Raw genomic sequence first — 23,195 nt, forward strand, 5'->3', positions numbered from 1 at the left:
TATCTATTTTGTTAATAATCGGCGCGCAAGGGCACGCCATTCCTACTAGTAGAGGTCACGAATGAACCCGACCTCTCGACATGATGGCAGACAGGCAGACACATGGAACGGAAGGGCCAACTGTCAGACCGCAATGGAACATCTACACAGTGCTTCAAATGTCTGCAAAAAGTCAAAAACCAAGCAGCAGCAAATCCAAATCCAGCCAAGGGAACGTATGTTAAGGTACTAGTAGCGTACAAAATTCACAGTACAGCCACCAAGTGACGTTGGCTCGCAAGATCGCCGCGAGCATGCTAATACAACCGACCTATATATATATATATATATATCACCCTTATATTAAAACTTGAATTCCTTCTTCTTCGATTTGCCTTCCTTCTCTTGCTTCCGCTTCCTCTTGTGAGCATTCTGCAAGGAGCCATGATGCTCACTCGTCAATCAGCCAGCTTTTGAAATCAAAACATAAAAGAAAACATAGGGTCACAGAATACTACATACCTCCGCCACCATGTCACTGAAGTCCTCTTTTTGGTTGCGAAGCTTCTCTTCCTCTCGCGCTTCTTCATACCTGTTGCATTATCGGAAGAGGTTAATCCATTACCGTTTTGACTTGGAAGGGAAAAAAAAAAGCAACCAACAATATCAACTGAACAAAGACATCAGGCGGAGTGATCCTTACTTGGCTGCCAGAACATCATCCATGGCTTCCAGTTCCTCAGGCTGAATGGTGACGTCCACCTTGTCTGATTTTTGATTCTTAAGCAGATCCACCTGCCACCAAATTTAACACAAGTTTAAAAAAAACAAGTATGTCAAATATCAGGGAAACGACCTAGTTCCAAAGAGCACACAAAGGGGGACAGCTACAACACTCACCCTTTTTGGAGCTGATGATTTATCTTGTGTTCCCAGAACATACCTGAAAAGCAAGCACACACGGCATGAGATACAAAACCAAGGGGGGACGGACATGCAAGAGGTATTAGGGTAGGGAGACATACGTATGGCTTGACCCATATAGTGTCCCAGGGGCGATCCTTTCTTCCTTTTGTTCAAGAACCTTCAGGAGCCAAGCAAGGAACATCAGCAACGAATACTAACAAGGATACCACAAACCCCACTAATACCACAAACATTTCCTTACCTGGTACAATGGCCGTTCTGCCTGCTTCTCAGTCTCCTTCCTCTGCAGCTTCCGAAGGTCAATAACATCAGGTGTTTCAACCCCAGTTGGAGTACTGGTTGGAGGCCCCAAAAAAAAAAGGTTAGGCATTCATGTCTACTGCATCAGCATTGCTAAAGAAAAGGAAAACCAAGGGCCTATAAAACACTAAAGAAATAAATATAGTAAATCACCTTGAGATAGTATCGACAGACTGAATTCCGTCTTCCATTTCCTCGTCTTCCATTGGTTCTTCCTCTTCCTCCTCCTCTTCCTCTTCCTCCTCCTCCTCTTCCTCCAAATCCCCCCAGTGTTTGCTGCGATCAACAGGTTCATCCTGCAAGGTTGAAGAAAACAAATAAGTTCAGTTTATAAATTGGTTCTGAACTCTGCAGTATTTATCCACTAAAACATAAAGTGAAACATACATCGTAGTTAGGTTCATCCTGCTGCAGAACACCAAAAACGTCTCCATAGAGTGGACGTCCATGCTGTTGCCAAGAAACAATACAAGAGCTTAGGAAAGGAACCTTGAGTACATCTAGACAGTGTAAAAGCAAGGTTTCAAACTTTCAATAGAAAACATACCTCATCAACTGGTGGCTTTCCCCACTCCCCTGGTCTATAACCAAAACTGGCACCAGGGGGGATTGGGGCATTTAGACCTGGGATCTTCAGTTGGGGATACGATGGAGGTGGACCATAGCGCTGAAACGTTTATACATTGATTTAAGTTAGCCAGTAACAAAGGCATTATCAATAGGAGAACGGCTGAATTCAGGTTAAAAGAACAAACCTGCATGTTTATAAGCCATGGGGGAGGGGCACCATCAGGCATACCAAGAGCATCTTTAAGCTCACGAGAAAGCATGCCTGGCTTCATTTCCCTCAGTTTAACCTGTTGAATGAAGTAGAAGTTAAGAACATGGTGTTATCACACCAAAGCCATACATTGACATCTGGTTGCAGTTATAACACACAAAAAAAACATAGGTACCTCAAATTCTTTGCCTTCATAATACAGATCGCCATGACTAGACAACTTGGGTTTTGTCTGATATTTGAAGAACGCATCATGCAAAACCTGCCAAGAACAAATTTATTGTTAGACACAACCCATCTGTGTGACAGCCATCTCAAGACCAGGTAACTAACCAAATCTAGGGCACAAATATACTTCAAAAACAGCAACACCAGTAATTGCTAGTAATCTGAAAACTATAATGAATTGGTCACGGCCTTAAGACAAGGAATCAAGATCAGATGTCGAGGCATGAGCATGACGACAGTCAAAAACAACCACACAACAAGATATCGTAAGAATATATGACAAAGGAAGAAAGTACTAGGTAGACATACGTCTGATCATGGTCCTACTGATGCACACAAGCCACAAACTACTTCACATTTCACACTTTGTGGGTGGAAAGAAGTTTACCTGATAATCTATATCCATTTTGCCCATCTTGGGCTGCATACGCTCCCGTTGTTTCTGTTTCAACTTCTTGCTATCCTCTTTCTCAATATAAGCCTGTGCATACATTTAGAAATCAATTAGGCAGTTCATATTCATGGCACCAAACTGGTATGAATAGCTCTGCAGTGTTCCCCCAAGAAAATTTTTGAATAAGCAGAGAGAGAAGTTAATTACCGAGATACCATAAGCAAGTTACCTGTCTTATCTTTTCTATTCCAGTTGCAGCAATGAAGTCAGGAAGCTGGAAAGGCTGTTTCTCAATACCTCTCTTACCCTGAAACAACAAGATAACATTGTAAATTGAATATATACAAACAAGAAACGTTATAACAAACAGATGAATAAGAAAATACTGGTGTCTTAAATATGTTAAAAAAAGGAAAAGCACTTGTATTTCTGGTGTGAATTAATATATAAGGCCATGGACTTCTAGCTGGACCTTAATCTATTCAATTCCACTGAAGAGGGCCTCATGCGTAATAAACTAGTTTCATTGTTTCAATGATCCAATATATAGACTACAGAACCCACTCAAGTATTGCACCAGTAAGCCCAGCCGCCCCAGTTGTTACAGCCATCCCTGCAAGAATTAGGTATCTGTATAAGAGGTGTGAAACCATATGGACATTTCGCTCCCACACCCCCACACCATCAATAACTCGCTGAGAAGAGAATGCAAACACGATATGTATGTATACTGACTAGTTTCACCAAATATAAGCACCCATAGATTCAAACTAAATAGATGTGTTGAAAGTCACAAACCTGCAAGAACTTGCGCTTTTGAGACCAGTGCCTAGGGACAGGTACTGTATTCCTGTATGCCTTGAGATATACAAGCAATTTTGGATCTGCAGCAGTTGCATCCCAGACCTGGACTTGAAAAAAAAAAGAAATATGAGATGAAGATAGATGATCCATACGTAATGGAATTTTATCAGCAAAAATGAAACTGCTGGCTGCAGGTTCACTTAATTGGGAACAAGAGTGCACCTCTACAACGTCAGGTCTGTTGCATATCTGTTTGAGTTCTGCAATCTTCATCCTGCGCTCCAGCTTCTTCTTCTTATTGGACAGCCCTCCTTCTTTCTTCTTGTTTGCCTCCTGCTCATCGTCTTCGTCGTCGTCGTCATCTGAGCCCTTCTTCGTGGCATCAGTGGCACCCTCATCTTTCTTATCATCCTGTCAGCGAACATACATTAGAACACCACAGTTTAGGCTCGCTCATGGACCGACCGACCGACCGACAAACTGAAGAAACACTTTGTAAATCCAAATACCTCGGCCGCTGCTGCGGCAGCGTCCTTGAAGGTGAACTTTTCGAAGATGGCCTTAAAGTCATCGAGGAGAGGGTCGTCCAGCTCGGCCTTCTCCGGCACGTACTCTATCTCCACCTCCACCTGCAGCAAATCCAAATCCAGCAGGCTAAGAAACCCTAGGTTTAGGTTTTAGGCCCCGTGCCGTGCGTGCCTCACTTCCAGGTGGGTACGGAGGATGCGCCGCGGAAAGTCGCTCACCTGGAGCTCGGGATTGGGATCGGCGTTCTCCTTGGCGTCGGAGCCAGAAGCTCCCCCGTCAGCGTCCTGGGCATCGGCCTCGGCGGCGGACTTGTTCTTCTTGGCCTTGCGGCGGCGGCGGCGGCGGTCGGCCTCCCGTGCCTTGGTTTTGCTTACGTTGGGGAGGTCGGAGGCCGTGGTGGGCGCCGGGTTGAGGCTGGGCTCCACCTCGGCGGCGGCCATAGTCGGCGGCGGCGTGGTCGCGAGGAGCAGGAGGAGAGGCGGTGGGCCGGTTGGCGTGGAGAGTGTCCTTGCCGTTTGCTTCGCTTTTGTGCGTTGGTAATAATTGGCCGGTTCTGTGCGTGCAGAGCCCAATGGGACAAACTGGGCTTTATCCTGGCCCACTCGAGAGCCCAATAGGTTTTGCTCAGAGAGAGAGAGAGAAGGCTTGAGGCCCACGAGGTGCTTATATTCTTCTGGGCTCGTATTGGACTTGTTTCGATATCTTCTTTTTGGAATTTGAATAAATGAAATTTGTGTATGGTGGTAGGCTGGTAGCTAACCATCGGGGTGTGGTAGATGCACAACACATGGCTGTTTCAAACGATTTTTTCTGACACCATGGAGTACAGGGTGTGCTAGTGCATGTACGTGGGACTCTTGTTGTTTCTTTTATTTTTTCTGTACCAACATATGCCTAACGGAACTCTCACACTCTCACCGTCCATAAAAAGATCAATTTCTAGTATTTTGCTAAGTTAAACTTTTAAATTTTGACCAATTTTCTAAAAAAAATTACTATGATTTACGGTATCAAATTAGTATTACTATTATTAGATTTATCATAATATATATTTTCATAAGATGTGTATTTTTTTATTATAGATGTTGTTACTTTTTTATATAAAATTAGTCAAACTTAATTGATTAGTACGGATTTGAGGAATTGATTCTTTCATGTTAAATTGCTGAGCCATGGAGCCATTAGGGACCCATATCAATATGGTCCACCTCCGGTCTGGCTGACCTTTGCTGGTCCAAGCCATTGAGGACGTTTATTTTCTTACATTTTGATTGCATACATGGACTGAAATTTTAAGACAATCTGCCTTCAAATGCTAATATCTATTTAACCATATATCCGATTTGTAATAGTTTTTATCATAATAATCCTAATAATTTTGTATGATCTTATCTACAAAACAAAATCTCACATGACCATATTTTATTTAAAGAAAAACGATAACATATAGGCCCTGTCTTACTTACAATGTTGTCGAAATTTGGCCAAGTATGGTCTTCAGATGTGTTTTTTTTAAAAAAAAAAATCCGGACTGCTACAAGAATTTTGGCCAAGAATTTTCCATTTTCACGACCATTCCACCAAATTTTTGCAATATTTGAAAGTATGATATGCAGGGTTCACATGTCGTTTTTCCTTCAAAAAAAATGGGATCGTGTTTTGTAGATGAAACTACATGAAATATTATGGTGAAAAAAGATTACAAACCGGAAATATGGTTAAAAAGATATTAGCATTTGAAACTTGATTATCATAAAAATAGTAAATAATATCGCTTCCTAGGCCACAATATGAAGTAGGTTCTTCAATTTTATTGACAAATATGAGAGAAGCCGCCTTTCCTATAGAACTATCGCATACACTCCCTCAGACGCATAAAAAGTGTGTTATTCTCGCTTCTCGATATATATATATATATATATATTGATGATAATATATTTGTTTGAGTATAAATCTAGTCAAATTTAAGAAAGTGTGTGTGACATGAGTCCTATAGTGGCTCTTTTTTTAATGGAGGGAGTATAGAAGAAAGCAAGATGATTGGACACAAAGGCGTGTCCGGAGTAGGATGGGTTGGGAACGCTGGCTGAAACAAGTGATGCAGGCAGACATGACTCAATCCAAATCCTTCTTCCTGCAATACATAAGTACTGTGAGAAAAATGGTTGATTCCGTTAGCAAGAGAAGGCTACCATGCAAGGATGCTTTTGTAAAGTAGTTTTTTTTTTCATAACAGACTTCGTTAACTTTAATAGTAACGTAGCCTAAAATGCTTCCAGAGCCCCAGGTTAGAAACTGCAAATGCCTCAGACGGTGGAAGAAAGATAGCTGCCATGAGAAGAACTTGTACATGAGAACTCGGGCAACGGCAGCGGCAGCAGATGAAGTAAAGGCCTGATGGGCTAAAGAGTGATTAGTAGTAGCATTTAGTGAGCGGGTGAATTTTGAGAACCTTGAACTCCTTCAATTTCCTGGCATTGCTTCCAGGAAACCTGTCTTTTATAAAGTAGTTGTGCTATATTTACAGGAAACAATTGCCAGAAACAGACTGAAGATGGTATATACTTCGCTTCCATATTAATAATTTCCAAGATTTGAAAGAAGGTATTGACGACTCTTATCATTGGTAGCCTAATTAATTAATATATTTCACTTAATCTTGAAAGCTAAAATGTTTACATCCCTTTGGAAAACACATGCTCTTTTTCCTGTGTTTTTTCGTATAAATTGACTTGATTCATGTGAAGATTATGCATTCCAACAAATAGGGTTCCTGCGGTACTTTTCTAGTTGCAGAAAGATGGTGGTCTCCCAGCAAGTGAAATGCCAACGGGAAATATGGTCTATTTGGAATGCAGGAATATGACGAACAATTGCATATATGTATGCATCAATAAATAAATAAATGTGCAACCGACTGGCAAAATCAATCAATTAAGTATAATATGATACTCCCTCCATCCCAAATTGTAAGTCATTCTAAGAATTTTATTATATAAATTTGGTCAAACTTAGAAAAATTTGACTCTTCAAGATTCTTGGAATGACTTACAATTTGAGATAGAGGGAGTAGATAAAAGCCAACACAGCTGCCAAGCAATATATATTTACCTTGAGAGATGGAGGAACTTGGAGAACTCAGAGGGCAGGAAGGACAAGGGACAGACCGACTTTGGTTGGGTCAACACAATCTTGTCAGTATGAAGGTCCGCGAACCCAATGAGATACTGCAAACCTAATTGACCTGGAGCACCGAACCTAGGAGGAGATGGTGACCGGTATGTGTCAGCCACTACAACATGTGCTGCTTGTTGTGTGGAAGGAGCTGCGGATGCATTCTTTGACTTGCTTGCATAATGGTCCATGCCATGGCGAGTTGTTCTCCCTTCTGCGTGACGACCTGCAAAATGATGTTCAACACAAAACTTGATCATCACATGTTCTTAGACAAAAACACAAAATAATTAACTATGCAAAGCTCACAATCATAGAGATTATGCATTCCAAACACTTGCTGTTCTTGCGAGCAGCAAAACAGCTAGCCCAAACACTTGCTGGTGCATTGCACGCCATCAGCATCCTCTCGTCATCCCATCTAAAACCACTCTCAGCCAACAAATCTTTAACACTACGAGAATATTCTTTGTTTAAATCTTGCTCCTTCCGCTTGACTTGGCTAACTAAAATGATGCATTAAATTTTGTATTCAGGCGACAAAACAATGTTAATTTGTCTGCCTCTTTGCTCGCAAAAAAAAATGTCTGCCTCTTTACTCCCAAGCATTATGGATGTGTTCTAAGCTAGTCCAAGCACATCATGCTTGTTGTTTCACAAGATCAATAAAGAATAACTTCATCTGGTGATTCCATGTTGCTCTCTCTGTGATCCTTAAATTTGCGTGTATTAATAAATATTTAACAAGTTTGGCTCACCAATGTGCAGCTAAAAACTCATGAAATGTGACACGACTGAAATAAAACGTGTTACCTGTTTCTTGACCAGAATCTGTACTAGTCGTCTCATGGTCACCGTCAACGTCGTCAAGCATATCCAATTGAGTAGTAGTACCTCGGTACGACATCTTTTCCCTAACAAGAAAATTATAACATCCCAAAAATTCACATTCAAAAATCACTCGTATTAAAAATTATTTTCAAAATATATTTCAAAAACTATAAAATAATTTGAGCTCTATAGTATCTCCATCTAATTCTTTTTCCATCCATTCTAATTATCCATCTTTAAATATAACCTGCACCGCATGGCATGAGCATCATATGTCCGCTACTTATCCCTCTTGCTCGCTCGCTCTGCCCGATACCCGGCAACGGCGCGTGCGCCGACCCCACCACCATCAGCGCCGCAGCGCACTCACGCCCGGCCCCCTCGCCGAGCGCACTCGCTCGCGCGCGCACCGCGGCAAGCGGGCCCCACCTCTTGCCTTTTCCCGCGCCTCTTTTGCTGTACAAAAAGATAGCAAGTCGCAACGTACAACTAGGCACCATTTATATTTTCGCGCACAAATAACAGCGAGTACCAGCAAGTTTACATGCAAGAAAGCATAGCAGTGCACCCACACATATGAATATATCTCATGCATGCATGCATGCAGGACAAGCATGCCACCGTCCATTTGCATGCACCTGCATGCAAAGGACATGGTGATTAGGCACCGTCCATTTGCACGCACCGTGCATGCAAATGAGACATTGCCATTTGCATGAAAATTAGGCACCGTCCACCGTCCTGTCGTCCTGTGTAGCCATGCACTACAGTAGCAATTCTAATGGCACGAAGCTGAGCACCAGAGGCATAACCTCACTCCTCTGGCCTATAAAAAGCCAGCCTCGGGTGCTCACTCTCACCACCCGAGAAACACGTTCACTCACTTGCTCACTCGCTCTCACTTCGCGTATACCGTATACGGCCATACGCACAAGCCGAGCTCGACTGTCGTCGCAAGACGAGGTGAGCAGCTCATGAGCATCTCCTTGCTCTTCTCTGTCTTTCTGTAGTATTTTTCTGTATTTTTCCATGTATTTGTCTGTACCGGTTCACTGCCAAGAACTCCACGAATAGAACCATGACATACAGAAGAGTTCTAATGACCCCTGCTAATTTCTCTCTAACCATGCATGTGTGGGCCAAGCATTAACTCCAAATAGTACATGCATGCATGCAACATGCACTACCAGCCAAACAAATACCCACGTGAAGCATCCATTCCTTAATCATCGTTAGCCTTTTTCGCATGATTAAATTCCGGCCATTTCACAAATGCCACATGCTAACTCTGATTTTAATAATTCTTTTTCCTAAATTCATCTAAAATCATGATCTACCTCCCATATTAATTTCATGATTTTTGGAGCTCATTTGAATTTATATGATTATTTATCTGTGCCTATTGTTTGTGTCGTTCGTTGCGTATTTTAGTTGACGGAGTGAACGAGCCGGAAAACGAGAACGTTGGAGACGAGTACCGCGAGTTTGACGCCGAGGACCCGGACTGTCAGCAGGAGTTTGCCGAGGACGCCGACGGAGGCAAGTCCAACCGATCCCCTTTGATGCATATTGATCCTATTTTTAAACACAACCCGTAGAAGCCGTTTTAAATATTGCATGTACGATATATGTACGAAGTATTTTCGCTGCTTAGTAAAAACCTGTTGAATAGCCATCCTTGAATTGATATTACCCGATAATTGTCTTGTTCGAACCTAGGAACAAATAATATGCTATGACAGAAATATTATTATTTAGTATGCTTAGGACTTGTTACTCATCCTGGATACTCATCGCTATATTTTATCAAATATAATGATTTTAAAAGTAAAAGGTGTGAGTGGTGAAAATAAATTGTGGGTATTGTGAAAGAGTTAATGAACAAGTTATAGATGTGATTACTATGGAGATGGGACGGATGGGATCTCTTTTGGGGATGCCCTGGTGTTGTGGCTTATACCTTGCGGGGTTAAGCGTGAAGATATCCGTCGTGTCTCGATTAAGGACTGAGTTGATGATTCATCTTGCCTAACTCATTTATCGTACAACCACTCGCCTTGCATGGGAAAGGCTTAGTCTAAATCCCTTTAGTTAGTATGGCAATCACCTGGAGGCAGGTGTGCAACGGGACACTAAGTGATGTATGTGAAATTGTGAAAATATATGAAAAGAGCTTTGTGAATTATTGTGGTATCATGAGATGTGGCCTTAGTGTTCCCGTGGTGAGCGCCATTACTTAGCTATGGAGGGTAATGACTTTGATGGATCTGTGCTTGCACGACGGTGTAAGTTATGGTATCCTACTTGTGGGGAAAGTGTACAACCTCTGCAGAGTGTAAATCTATCTGGATAGCCGTGTCCGCGGTCTCGGACGGGTTATGGTTTGGTTTCAACAACTAGATGGGTTGGTATGAGTGAAAGCATGTGAGAGAGTGTGATTTTGGAAATAAATGCTTGACTGCCATTGTGTTGTGGGAACAAGGGTTTAACAACACTTAAAATTATGATCAAACCCCCATTTTTCAGAAATACTATCATATGTGAAAAAAGAGTTCTTTTACAACAGTATTTGCGAAATGAAACCTTGCATGTGTAAAAAGATAGCTTTATGCAAATAAAACTAAGCCTCATCCTTGATTTATCCATATGCATATATATTGTTATCCCCTTCCGTAGGGTAAGGTTGGATTTGCTGAGTACTTTGTACTCACCCTTGCTTTATTAAACAGAGGAAGATCCGGACTTCGATCCCGAAGTGGCGTTCGAGTAAGGTCGTGTCTGCACCCAACTAAGCCTGTGGCATTGGGACTCGTCAGATGTTCGATGGCGATATCGTTTGTTTCTGGGTCCTTTGGACCTGTGTTGTATTTTGGTGTCTTATTATTATAGCGTGCCTTCCTTGTCCACGCTTTCCAAGACTACTGCGCTGAAACTTATCTGATGTAATAAATGTGTTACTAGCCTCCTAGGACTAGTATTGTATCACATTTGAGTTCCTGGTTTACTAGTGGCGCTTCAGGTGGTATCAGAGCCGTAGTTGGCTGTAGGACGCGACCTTAGGCTTTTCTGGACCAGTATTTTACTAAATAAATATATTTTACAAAAGTTCTTACCCTCTTCCCTCTTTTTGAAAAAAATATTTACTCTCATCTATTTCTCTCAGATGGCAGAAGGTGTTTGGACCAGCAGTTACTGTCTAAGTGTAGAAGGCTTTCCCAAGCTCTTGTATGCTACCATGCAGAAACTTGGAATCAAGGATCGCCCAGAATATGAAGGCAGAGAATATGAAGAGCATGAGACCGAGCGGTGTGAAGTTACCGTATATATTGGGAAAAGTGAGGACTTCCCTAATATAACTGAAGCTTGGAGCATGACTGCGACCGGATTTCGGTTTGCAGATACATATCAAGCCGTCGCCCGCAAAGCCTTGAGGTACCTATGCCAGATCTACGAGAAGCCCATCACCCGTACACCCATGAGGTTCTTTCCACCCGACGAAAAAGACCGACCAGTTTGGAGGACCCGCATAGAGCTCTTGCAAGGACGTTACTCACTTGAAGATGACCCAACTGTGGTATTCATGACCACATACCTACTTGCTCTAGATAAGCAATATGATGAGCAGGCCTCAGAGTTAAGGAAGTGCATCCATCGTGCGGAGGAAGCCGATATCACAGTTAGAAAGCTCCATGTGCAGCTTGCGGAAGCTCAGGCCCAAGCAGCTGCAGCCGAGAGTCGTGAAACTGCCATTGCTGAAGTCTTGAAGGCAGCTGAAGACCGCCATGCTCAGGAGTTGAAGGATGCCTACCTTATCACTAGGATCAAAAGAAGGATGTTAGCAGAGGAAGACCAAGAGCCCATAGTCCTAAAAGGTATCCCAATCATGTCCCTAAAAACCAAAAGCAAGATGGACATAGAAGGGCCATCAGCTCCCCCACCCACAGAAGCCTCTCATGAAGCTTTAGAGTTGGAGCCCAGTAAGGAAGAAGGATTTCCCCTCCTCACCCAGCCACCACCAAAGGAAGACGGTGACCCACCTCTTAGTCCAAAAGAAGAACCACAAATGCCGGAAGCATGATCCTCCTCAACACCAAGGGAATGAAGTCGTTCTGTCCGAAGAAGTTGAAGAATAGTAGCACCTAGTTCCTCCTTATGTCTTGGGGAAGTGAAGTTTACTTCACTTTTGTTCAACCCTCAAAGTAGATGAATCGTATTGTAGTACGCTTATTTCCTCCATTACTATGTTGTAAACCGCCCTCTTATTCAAAATATATATTTGTGCTTGTTGGTTGTGCTAAATAATTGAGTGCTCTATGTTGTTCCCTTACGGGATAGCAAGTCTTAAGACTTGCACCTTTTTAAAATATAACGCCTTAACAAAAAAACAACATCACTCAATAGATCTAACCCTTATCTAATGCTTTCTCATCTTAACCAACAGATGCCTCCCAAACCAGCTACCCGCTCTCAACCAAGTGGTCGTGCAGCTAGTAGACAAAGCCAAAATCCAAATGGAAGTCAAGCCAATGCAAATGTGGATGGTATTCATAAAGATGAAGTGAGTCAGACTAGGAACCATAATGAAGGAGATGACTTGCCCCCTCCTCCAGTAATTGACTTGGCACAAGTCATGGCAACTCAGACTCGCCTTCTGGAGACCTTGGCTCAAGGCATGAACCGCCCTAGGAACAACCGTGGAGCCGGAGTCCAAGACAAGATGACTGAGTTCATGAGGCTTAAGCCACCCACCTTTACTGGATCTGACAACCCCATGGAAGCAGATGATTGGCTTAAGGTGATTGAAAGAAAGTTGGACACAATCCACTGTGATGGAAGGGATAGAGTTCTGCTAGCATCTCATCAGCTCACAGGAATTGCCCTTTCTTGGTGGGAAGCCTATAGTGGAGCTGTGGACAATGCCAACACGATCACATGGGAAGAATTTGTGGATGAATTCCGCCGGTACCACATTCCAGATGGAATCATAAAGCTAAAGGCTGATGAATTTCGCAACTTGAAGCAAGGAAATAAAACCCTGAGTGAATACATCTTCCAATTCACTCAGTTGTCTCGCTATGCCCCAGAATTGGTCAACACTGATGCTAAGAAGCAGACAAGGTTCATAGAAGGATTGACCTGTGAGCTTAGAACCCTCATGACCCCACAGATCTATCCAGACTTCAACACCTTGATGAACAGGACCATTCTAACTGATGTGGCCAAGACTGAAGAAAGGAAAGAGAACAAGCGCAAGTTTCTAGAGCGCAAGGTTCAAGATGGTGCTAGATCCCAGAGGCTGAAAACCTTTAGCCAACCAAGCCAGCGGACTCAAGCCCCAATGCAGTTTCGCTCTCCTGCTAGTGTCTCCAATAACCAAATGCAGTCATCATATCAGCCCAAGACAACCTATCAGAATCAAACTTATGGCAAGACTCAACAGAACAGCACTGGTCAAGTCACAAACAATGTTAGAACTTGCTTTAATTGCTATGAGACTGGACACTACATTGCCAACTGTCCCTACAAGAACAACCCACCAGCAGTATCCACTCAGTCCCACACTGTTAATGGACCAAGACCTGCAGTGTCTGGAGTCAACCGTGGTTTCCCTCGCAACAATAGCAACACCAACAATAATAGCCAGATGATGAAGCAACCTCAACAATCGTATGGTAGAGCCCGTGTCAACCATATTCATGCTCAGGATGCTCAGACTGCTTCAGGAGTGGTACTTGGTGAGTTCTTAGTCGATTCAGTACTTGCAACAGTATTATTTGATTCTGGAGCATCACATTCATTCATATCATCAAGTTTTGTTGAGAAGCATCAAATACCCACAGTACTACTAAAGTTACCCCTAATAACCCGAACACCTGGGTCTGACATCAAATGTCATCTAGGTTGTTCAAATGTAAGGATCATTCTAAGTGGGGTAGTTTTCTTAGCAGACTTAGTAGTGCTCAAGTCTAAAGGAATAGATGTTATCCTTGGAATGGATTGGTTAACCAGACATAATGGAATTATTAGTTGTGCAACCAAGGAAGTATCATTAGTTAACCATGAAGGGATTAAAGTGAAATGCCAAACCCGAGGGTCTAAAGTTAATCCAATGGTCTTCAACTTGGATGCAAGGACCATAGAGGAAGTACCAATAGTGCAAGAATACCCTGATGTATTCCCTGAGGAACTACCTGGAATGCCACCAGACAGGGATATAGAGTTCATCATTGATCTTATCCCTGGGACTGCCCCCATAGCCAAGAGACCTTACAGAATGGCTCCGGCAGAGTTAGCCGAACTAAAAGAGCAGCTAAGAGAATTGCAGCAGAAAGGTTATATCAGACCTAGTTCTTCACCATGGGGAGCCCCAGTCTTGTTTGTGAAGAAGAAAGATGGAAGTATGAGGATGTGTGTGGATTATAGGTCCCTAAATGAAGTCACCATCAAGAATAAGTATCCCCTACCAAGGATAGATGACCTTTTTGATCAGCTTAAAGGAGCCAAGTATTTCTCAAAGATTGATTTGAGATCAGGTTATCACCAACTCAAGATCAAGAATAGTGATGTCCCCAAGACAGCCTTTGTAACCAGATATGGACAATATGAGTTTACAGTGATGTCCTTTGGATTAACCAATGCCCCTGCCTATTTCATGAACCTCATGAATAAGGTATTCATGGAAGAGTTAGATAAGTTTGTTGTAGTCTTCATTGATGACATACTTATCTACTCTAAGAGTGCTGAAGAACATGGGCAACACTTGAGAGTAGTGTTGGAAAAGCTAAGAAGACACAAGTTGTATGCTAAATTCAGCAAGTGTGAATTTTGGCTTGAGAAGGTTGCATTTCTAGGCCATATCTTGACAGCTGAAGGAGTTGCAGTTGACCCTGAGAAAGTAGAAGCTGTCTCCCATTGGCAGCAACCCACCAATGTGAGTGAGGTTAGAAGTTTTCTTGGATTAGCTGGATATTATCGAAGGTTTATAGAAGGATTTTCCAAGATAGCCAGACCCATGACAGAGCTTCTTAGGAAGGATAAGAAATTCACTTGGACAGAATCATGTGAGAAGAGTTTCCAAGAGTTGAAGAAGAGACTAACAACAGCACCAGTGTTAACCTTGCCAGACATTCACCAAGATTTCATCATATACTGTGATGCCTCAAGACAAGGTTTAGGATGTGTTCTCAAGCAAGGAGGAAAAGTGGTTGCTTATGCATCTCGTCAGCTTAGACCTCATGAGCAAAATTACCCTACCCATGATTTGGAGTTAGCAGCGATAGTACATGCTCTCAAGATTTGGAGGCACTATCTCATTGGAAACAAGTGTAAAATCTACACTGATCACAAGAGTTTGAAGTACATCTTCACACAGTCAGACTTGAACCTAAGGCAAAGAAGATGGTTGGAGTTAATCAAGGACTACAACCTTGAGATTCATTACCACCCAGGAAAGGCCAACGTGGTAGCAGATGCCCTAAGCAGAAGGTCATATGGACAGCAGTTGGTGCCTAAGAACACTCACCTACAAGAAGAGATAGCACAGTTGAACATGCATATAGTACGTCAACCTCAAAATGGCAGTCTGATGGTGCAGCCAACTCTTGTGGAAGAAATCAAGCAGACACAACATAAGGATAAGGATCTGATGAAGATTCGTGAGCAAACTGGAGAAAATAAAGCTCCATACTTTAGAGTGGATAACAAAGGAGTATTGTGGTATAAAAACAGGATTTGTGTGCCCAAGGAGGGAAAGTTTCAAGAATTAATCCTTGATGAAGCCCATAACTCAGCTTATTCTATCCACCCTGGTGCCACCAAGATGTACATGGACCTAAAAGAAAGATATTGGTGGAATGGCATGAAAGCTGATGTGGCACGATTTGTTGCACAATGTGATGTTTTTCAAAGGGTTAAAGCGGAGCATCAAAAACCAGCAGGCTTGCTCCAGCCATTGCCTATTCCTGTTTGGAAATGGGATGAGATAGGCATGGATTTTGTGAATGGATTACCCAAAACTCTGAAAGGAAATGATTCAATATGGGTAATAGTGGACCGCCTTACTAAGGTTGCTCACTTCATACCTGTGCGCACCAAATATAGTGGAGACAAGTTAGCCCAGCTATATGTGGATAACATAGTCAAATTGCATGGTGTGCCAAGTAGGATTGTATCTGACCGAGGTACCCAATTTACCTCTAAGTTCTAGAAAAGTTTGCATGAAGCTATGGGAACCAAGCTAGATTTTAGCTCGGCTTATCATCCTCAAACAGATGGTCAGACTGAAAGAATAAATCAGATTATGGAAGACATGCTAAGAGCATGTGTGCTCACGTATGGTAAAGATTGGGAGAAAAGCCTAACTTATGCGGAGTTCTCCTATAATAACAGTTACCAAGCTAGTTTGGGCATGTCACCTTTTGAGGCCCTATATGGAAGTGTGGGGGTATAAACCCCTATACCCTTACGGCTAGACTTCAGCTAGGAAGCTTGGCCCACTACGAGACGAGTTCAAGGCTTGATCCGACAGCCTGTGTTTCGTGCAAGGAAACAAGACGTGGAGATCAAGCAGGATTCTAGTCGGTTAGAATAGGAATTGATACCGAATTATCCATGGCAATTGTAACCGACTAGGATTAGTTTCTAGATCTGTAACCCTGCCCTCCAGACTATATAAGGAGGGGCAAGGGACCCCCCTAGGGCGGATTATCTCAACACAATCCAATACAACCAGACGCAGGACGTAGGTATTACGCCAACTCGGCGGCCGAACCTGGATAAAAAGCTTGTCCGTGTCTTGCGTCACCATCAAGTTCGTAGTTTGCGCACCGTCTACCGATAAACTACTACCGTGGGTATACCCCAAGGTAGACTGCCGACCAGCTTTCGTCGACAGTGGCGCGCCAGGTAGGGGGTGTGCGTGCAACTTTTCCGGCGAACAAGATGGTCACGATCCCAGCTTCCGCGACCGTGCCCGAAGGCCTCACGTTCACCGTCGGCCAAATCACGTGGACGACACGCAGCGGCGGTTTTGCGACCATGGTTCCGAAAGAGATCCAGATCCAATCTGAGATCACGTCGTCCCCGACCACGCGCGTGACGACACCAAGCTCCCGACCACCGCTCCCGCTCTACAAGGGAAGGGAGATCGACTGCTCGGGCCTCCTCCAAGCGCTCGATCGCGCCGACTCCAGGCTATCCGAAGTCTCCGAGCTAATAGATGGAGTTCTGCGCAGACCCGACCAAGCCGCTCAAGCGGATTCTTCGAAATTCCGCCGGCCAACTCGTGTCACCACACGCGAACGGCTGGGAACATCCCTGACGATAACCTCAACCCCCTCAGGACGATCCGTCGAGCTTAAAAAGGATGACCGTCCTTGCGGCCTGAACAACTCGGCCTCTGTTTATTCACGGCACGTCCAATCCGTTTTCACCAAAGCGGGCTGGTCGCCGACAAGGAACAATTGCCACCATGTCAACATGGTGACCATCCGAGAGCTACGGGACGGCCAGGTTTCCAGCACCAACTCAAGCACCGGCTCCGTCCCCACCGAGGTTGTGAACACCGAAGACGAGGACTATGACCCGGATTTCCCTTCGCACCCTCCGGGTTTCGACCGATTCCCGGTATTCCCCCCCCCGGCGAGGGGATATTGTATTCAATGTCAGCGCCGACGAACCAGCCGTTGACGGAGAAACAGACGACCAGAGGCAACTCCGCGAACAGCGTAACGCCGAGCGCGCCCGACGGCGTGCAGACGAGCAACAGCAGACGCCGCCAGGCGACCTCAACGATGCCTTCGACATGGTCGGGGACCAGCCGGTCTACAAAACGCCAAGTGCCAACGTGGCTGTCGCCATGGCCAATCTGGACCGGCTTCCTAACACCCCCGAATGCCAGGGAGTCCGGACCAGTATCCGAGCACACCTGATCGCCGCAATGGGACAGACAGCCACCCTGCTCAAGAGAGTCCAGGACGCCTCTTATACGGAAGCTGCCTCCGACCAGACTCATCGTAGCCGGGCCTCACCCAGCAGGCGTCGCCGCAGCCGCTCCCCCGACAACCGTCGATGGGACTCACGGCGCGATGATGGCGGTCGGGACACAGATGGCCGCCGACAGCAGGACCGCGTACGCGGCCAAGAAGAAGAAGATCAACACAGGGATCTCCGCCACAACATCCCTCCCAAAGATGCCCGAGACCGCATCAACAGGCGCGCCGCAGAAAGAGCAGTCCACGAAAACCTGCGCCGCATCGAGTACGACGCGACCCACGGCCCCCCGGGCCTAAGGCAGTTCTCGTCACACCTCCGCCAAGTCGTGTGGCCCCGCAATTTCAAGCTCGAAAAACTTAAAAAATACGACGGCAAGGAAAATCCAGAGAACTGGATCACTCTCTACGAAATCGCCGTCCGATCAGCGGCAGGAGATGAGCACGTCATGGCTAATTACTTCCCCGTAGTCCTCGACCAGGCTGGTCATCAGTGGCTTCTCGGCTTGCCCGAGGACTCCTTCGACTCTTGGGAAGAGCTACGTCAGGCTTTCATCGACAACTTCATCGCCACATGCGAGCAGCCCGGAAACAAGTATGACCTTGAAAGGATAAGAGACAGGAAGAATGAACCTCTGCGCGAATACATCCGACGATTCTCGGATATGCGTCTCAAAATCCCGAAGATTTCTCATGACGAGGCTATATCAGCCTTTATCAAGGGTTTGCGTTTCCATGAAGCGCTGAGGAACAAGCTATTGCGAAAGCGCCCATCAACAGTAGCAGAGCTCCTCGCCACGGCTAAAAACTACGCCGATGCTGATGACGCAGAAAAACTAATCCGAGACGACGCAAGAGGTACCGACCAGCCCTCCCGGCGAGACGACGGTCGTGGTCGCTACGACAATAGAAATCATCGCCGCTCCGACAACCGCGATCACCGAGAAGGTTGGGATCGGCGGCGCGACAGCCGCGACGACTTCAGAGGAAAGCGCCCTCGCGAATACGACCACGAAGTAAACACGATCAAACGTCCCAATGGACGACGGGACTACCAAGACGACTACAACAAAACGTTGAAGGGACCGTGCCAGCTACACCCGAAGTCTAACCATACCATGGAAGAATGCCGCGTCCTCAAAAGTATCTATACACGGCGGGCCGCCCAAGAAGACACCGCCAAGAAAAGTAGCAAACGCGACGGGCACGACCACGAAGACGAGGATGAGGACCAAGACAGGGACCCCCGACACCAATATGTCAGCCCTACCGACGTGGTTCACTCCATTTTCGGGGGCAAGGTCTCCACTGAGTCCAAGCGAGAAAGAAAACTGTTAAAGAGAGCCTGCCTCAACATAGACAGCACGGACGGGCTGATCGCAGACCCGAAATTTCCCGCCTGGTCCCACAGGGAGATCGCGTTCAGTAGGAAGGACCAGTGGGCTGCTATCCCAGAGCCGGGTCGTTTCCCACTGATCCTTGATCCCTGCATCAATAGTATCAGATTCGAGCGCGTGCTCGTGGACGGGGGAAGCTCCATCGACATCCTCTTCCGCAACAGCCTGCCCGCCCTCAAGATATCACTGGCGCAGTTGAAACCTTACGACGCCCAATTCTGGGGGGTTTTGCCAGGTCAAAGTTCGGTGCCCCTCGGACAGATAACATTGCCCGTCCAATTCGGCACACCCGATCACTTCCGGACGGAGTTCATCAACTTCGTAGTCGCGGACTTCGACGGGACCTACCACGCCATACTGGGCCGCCCATCACTGACAAAGTTCATGGCAGTCCCGCACTACTCATACCTGGTGCTTAAGATGCCCACGGAGAAAGGCGTCCTGACCGTTAGAGGCAACGTCTATACTGCGTACACCTGCGAAGAAGAAAGCTTCAAGATCACCGAGGCAATTGACCTCTCAATCCGCATGGCAGAAACAGCAACCCAAGCCGCACAGCTGCCCCCCGATCAGCTCCGATTACCCGAACAAGAGACAGCCAGAAAGAATTCGAAATCCAAGGAGTACAAAGAAGTGCAGCTGGTCGAAGGTAACCCCGAGAAGACAGCCCTCATCGGGGCTAATCTGGATCCAAAATAGGAAGACGCGCTCGTCAGGTTTCTAAGGGACAACGTGAGCGTTTTCGCATGGAAACCCGCAGACATGCCCGGTGTCCCACGAAACCTGATCGAGCACTCCTTAAACGTCTCGAAGACTGCAAGACCAATCAAGCAAAAACTGCGACGGTTCGCTCGTGACAAAAAGGAGGCTATTAGGACAGAGATAACACGGCTTCTAGCAGCCGGATTCATAAAAGAGGTGTATCATCCCGATTGGCTCGCCAATCCGGTTCTTGTACGCAAAAAGAATAATGAATGGAGAATGTGCGTTGATTACACCGATCTCAATAAGCACTGTCCTAAAGATCCTTTTGGTCTTCCGCGCATCGACGAGGTGGTCGACTCAACGGCCGGATGCGAACTCCTCTCCTTTCTAGATTGCTACTCTGGTTATCACCAGATCTCGTTAAAGGAAGAAGATCAGATCAAAACATCCTTCATCACACCCTTCGGCGCATACTGTTACACTACCATGTCTTTCGGACTTAAAAACGCCGGGGCCACTTATCAAAGGGCCATCCAGCAATGCCTCCACGACGAGATTCGCGATGACCTCGTCGAGGCCTACGTGGATGACGTAGTCGTAAAAACAAGGGACGCGAGCACCCTGATCGACAACTTAGACCGAACCTTCAAGGCACTCAATAGGTACAAGTGGAAGCTCAACCCCAAGAAATGCATTTTCGGCGTTCCTTCCGGTCTCCTGCTCGGCAACGTCGTCAGCCGCGACGGCATACGACCAAACCCTTCAAAAGTCAAAGCCGTACTCGACATGCGACCACCGAAGAACGTCAAGGACATTCAGAAGCTAACCGGATGCATGGCCGCCCTCAGTCGTTTCATCTCAAGGCTGGGAGAAAAAGGCCTCCCTTTCTTCAAATTATTAAAAGCATCAGAAAAATTCTCCTGGACCGAAGAAGCCAACGCCGCGTTCACTCAGCTTAAGATCTTCCTCACTTCACCGCCTGTCCTCACAGCGCCTCAGCCTAATGAAGACCTGCTCCTTTACATTGCTGCAACCGACAGGGTTGTTTCCACGGCAATAGTGGTCGAGCGAGATGAACCAGGTCACGTCTTTAAGATCCAGAGACCCGTTTACTTTATAAGCGAAGTTTTAAACGAATCCAAGACCAGGTACCCACAAATACAGAAGCTTATATACGCCATTCTGATAACGTCAAGAAAACTGAAGCACTACTTCGACGGCCATCGAGTCCTGGTGACAACCAGCTTTCCTCTCGGTGACATCCTGCGCAATAAAGACGCCAATGGCAGAATCGTGAAATGGGCAATGGAATTATGTCCATTTTCCCTGGAGTTCCAGAGTCGCACCACTGTCAAGTCCCAAGCCCTGGTCGATTTCATTGCCGAATGGACAGATCTCAACGAACCCTCCGTTCCCGATGTCTCAGACCACTGGTCCATGTTCTTCGATGGGTCCTTGAACATCAACGGTGCAGGCGCTGGGATACTGTTCGTATCGCCCAACAAGGACAAACTCCGCTACGTCCTTAGGATCCTTTTCCCGGCGTCAAACAACGTCGCCGAATACGAAGCATGCTTACACGGCATACGACTAGCCGTTGAACTGGGGGTCAAGCGCCTCTATGTCTACGGCGACTCTGCCTTGGTCATCAACCAGCTCAACAAGGAGTGGGACGCAACCCACGAAAAGATGGATCTCTACTGCAAAGAAATTCGCAAATGGGAAACTAACTTCTATGGCATAGAGTACATCCACGTGGTCCGGGACAAGAACCAAGCAACAGATGCGTTGTCAAAGTTAGGCTCATCTCGGGCCCAGATCCCGCGGGGTATTTTTGTCCAGGACATCCATGGGCCAAGCGTAAGCCCTCCCCTGGTCGACAAGCAACCCACCGAGGCAATGCTCATAAATGACGCCACTCCGGCAACCGGTGGGCGTGACTGGCGTACCCCGTTCATCAAATACATATCAGACGGAACAGGCTACCAGGACAAAACAGAAAACGAGCGCCTCATCCGACGATCAAAGAACTACATCCTGGTCGACGGAAAACTCATGCGGAAAAACGCAAGCTCCGAAGTGCTGCTCAAGTGTATACCCCAAGATGATGGTATTAAGCTCTTGGAAGACATACACGCTGGATCCTGCGGCAACCACGCCGCATCTAGAACGCTGGTCGGAAAGGCTTTCCGAGCAGGTTTTTATTGGCCAACAGCGGTCGGCGACGCAGAAAAACTGGTTCGGCATTGCGAGGGATGTCAGTTTTTCGCTAAGAGGACCCACGTACCTGCTCATGAAATTCAGACTATCCCGTCGTCTTGGCCCTTTGCTTGCTGGGGGCTTGACATGATCGGACCATTTAAACCAGCCCCGGGCAATTTCAAGTTTGTCTTCGTGCTGATCGACAAGTTCTCCAAGTGGATCGAATACATGCCCTTGGTCAAGGCAACCTCCGAGAAGGCCGTGGAGTTTCTCAATCAAATCATACACAGATTTGGTGTCCCGAACAGCATAATCACCGACCTGGGCACTCAGTTTACTGGCACCACTTTTTGGGATTTCTGCGATGACAGAGGCATAGTCATAAAATATGTGTCAGTAGCACATCCACGTGCTAATGGTCAAGTCGAACGTGCTAATGGAATGATCGTTGATGCCCTAAAGAAGAGGCTGTACACTGAAAACGACAGAGCACCCGGTCGATGGATGAGAGAATTGCCGGCAGTAGTCTGGGGCCTCCGAACCCAGACCAGTCGAAACACAGGGGTGTCTCCCTACTTCATGGTATACGGTGCAGAGGCGGTCCTGCCGGCTGACATACACTTCGGATCTCCTAGAATCGAGCACTACGACGAGGCGACTGCCGACAACGCCAGAGAACTCGAAGTCAATTGCATGGAGGAAAATCGTTTAGTTTCATGCCTCCGAACAGCAAAATATCTCGCGGCAATCAGGCGATACTACAACAGGAACGTCAAGGACCGTTCCTTTGTGGTCGGCGATCTGGTGCTTCGATGGAAAACGAACCAGGAGGCAATGCACAAGTTATCCACTCCCTGGGAAGGACCCTTCGTGGTAACCGAGGTCACACGGCCTACGTCCTACAGATTGGCATACCCAGACGGAACACGAGTGCCTAACTCTTGGCACATCGACAA

At 45.9% G+C, this 23,195-nt stretch overlaps 1 protein-coding gene across 1 annotated transcript; it reads right to left on the bottom strand.

Annotated features, from left to right (window-relative positions):
• LOC8069247 (splicing factor 3B subunit 2) lies at window positions 110–4,450 on the bottom strand. Its single transcript, XM_002439036.2, has 17 exons — window positions 4,160–4,450; window positions 3,923–4,042; window positions 3,636–3,824; window positions 3,408–3,515; window positions 2,839–2,916; window positions 2,604–2,696; window positions 2,163–2,249; window positions 1,962–2,063; window positions 1,754–1,873; window positions 1,594–1,656; window positions 1,360–1,502; window positions 1,148–1,241; window positions 1,005–1,063; window positions 880–922; window positions 683–774; window positions 502–571; window positions 110–411 (listed from the first exon to the last, which is right to left on the bottom strand). Exons 1-17 carry the CDS (start codon window positions 4,379–4,381, stop codon window positions 343–345), a joined length of 1,752 nt encoding a protein of 583 aa, XP_002439081.1. The 5' UTR covers window positions 4,382–4,450; the 3' UTR covers window positions 110–342.

The sequence above is a fragment of the Sorghum bicolor genome, chromosome 10 (genome assembly GCF_000003195.3).
Source record: "Sorghum bicolor cultivar BTx623 chromosome 10, Sorghum_bicolor_NCBIv3, whole genome shotgun sequence".
Taxonomy (NCBI): domain Eukaryota; kingdom Viridiplantae; phylum Streptophyta; class Magnoliopsida; order Poales; family Poaceae; genus Sorghum; species Sorghum bicolor.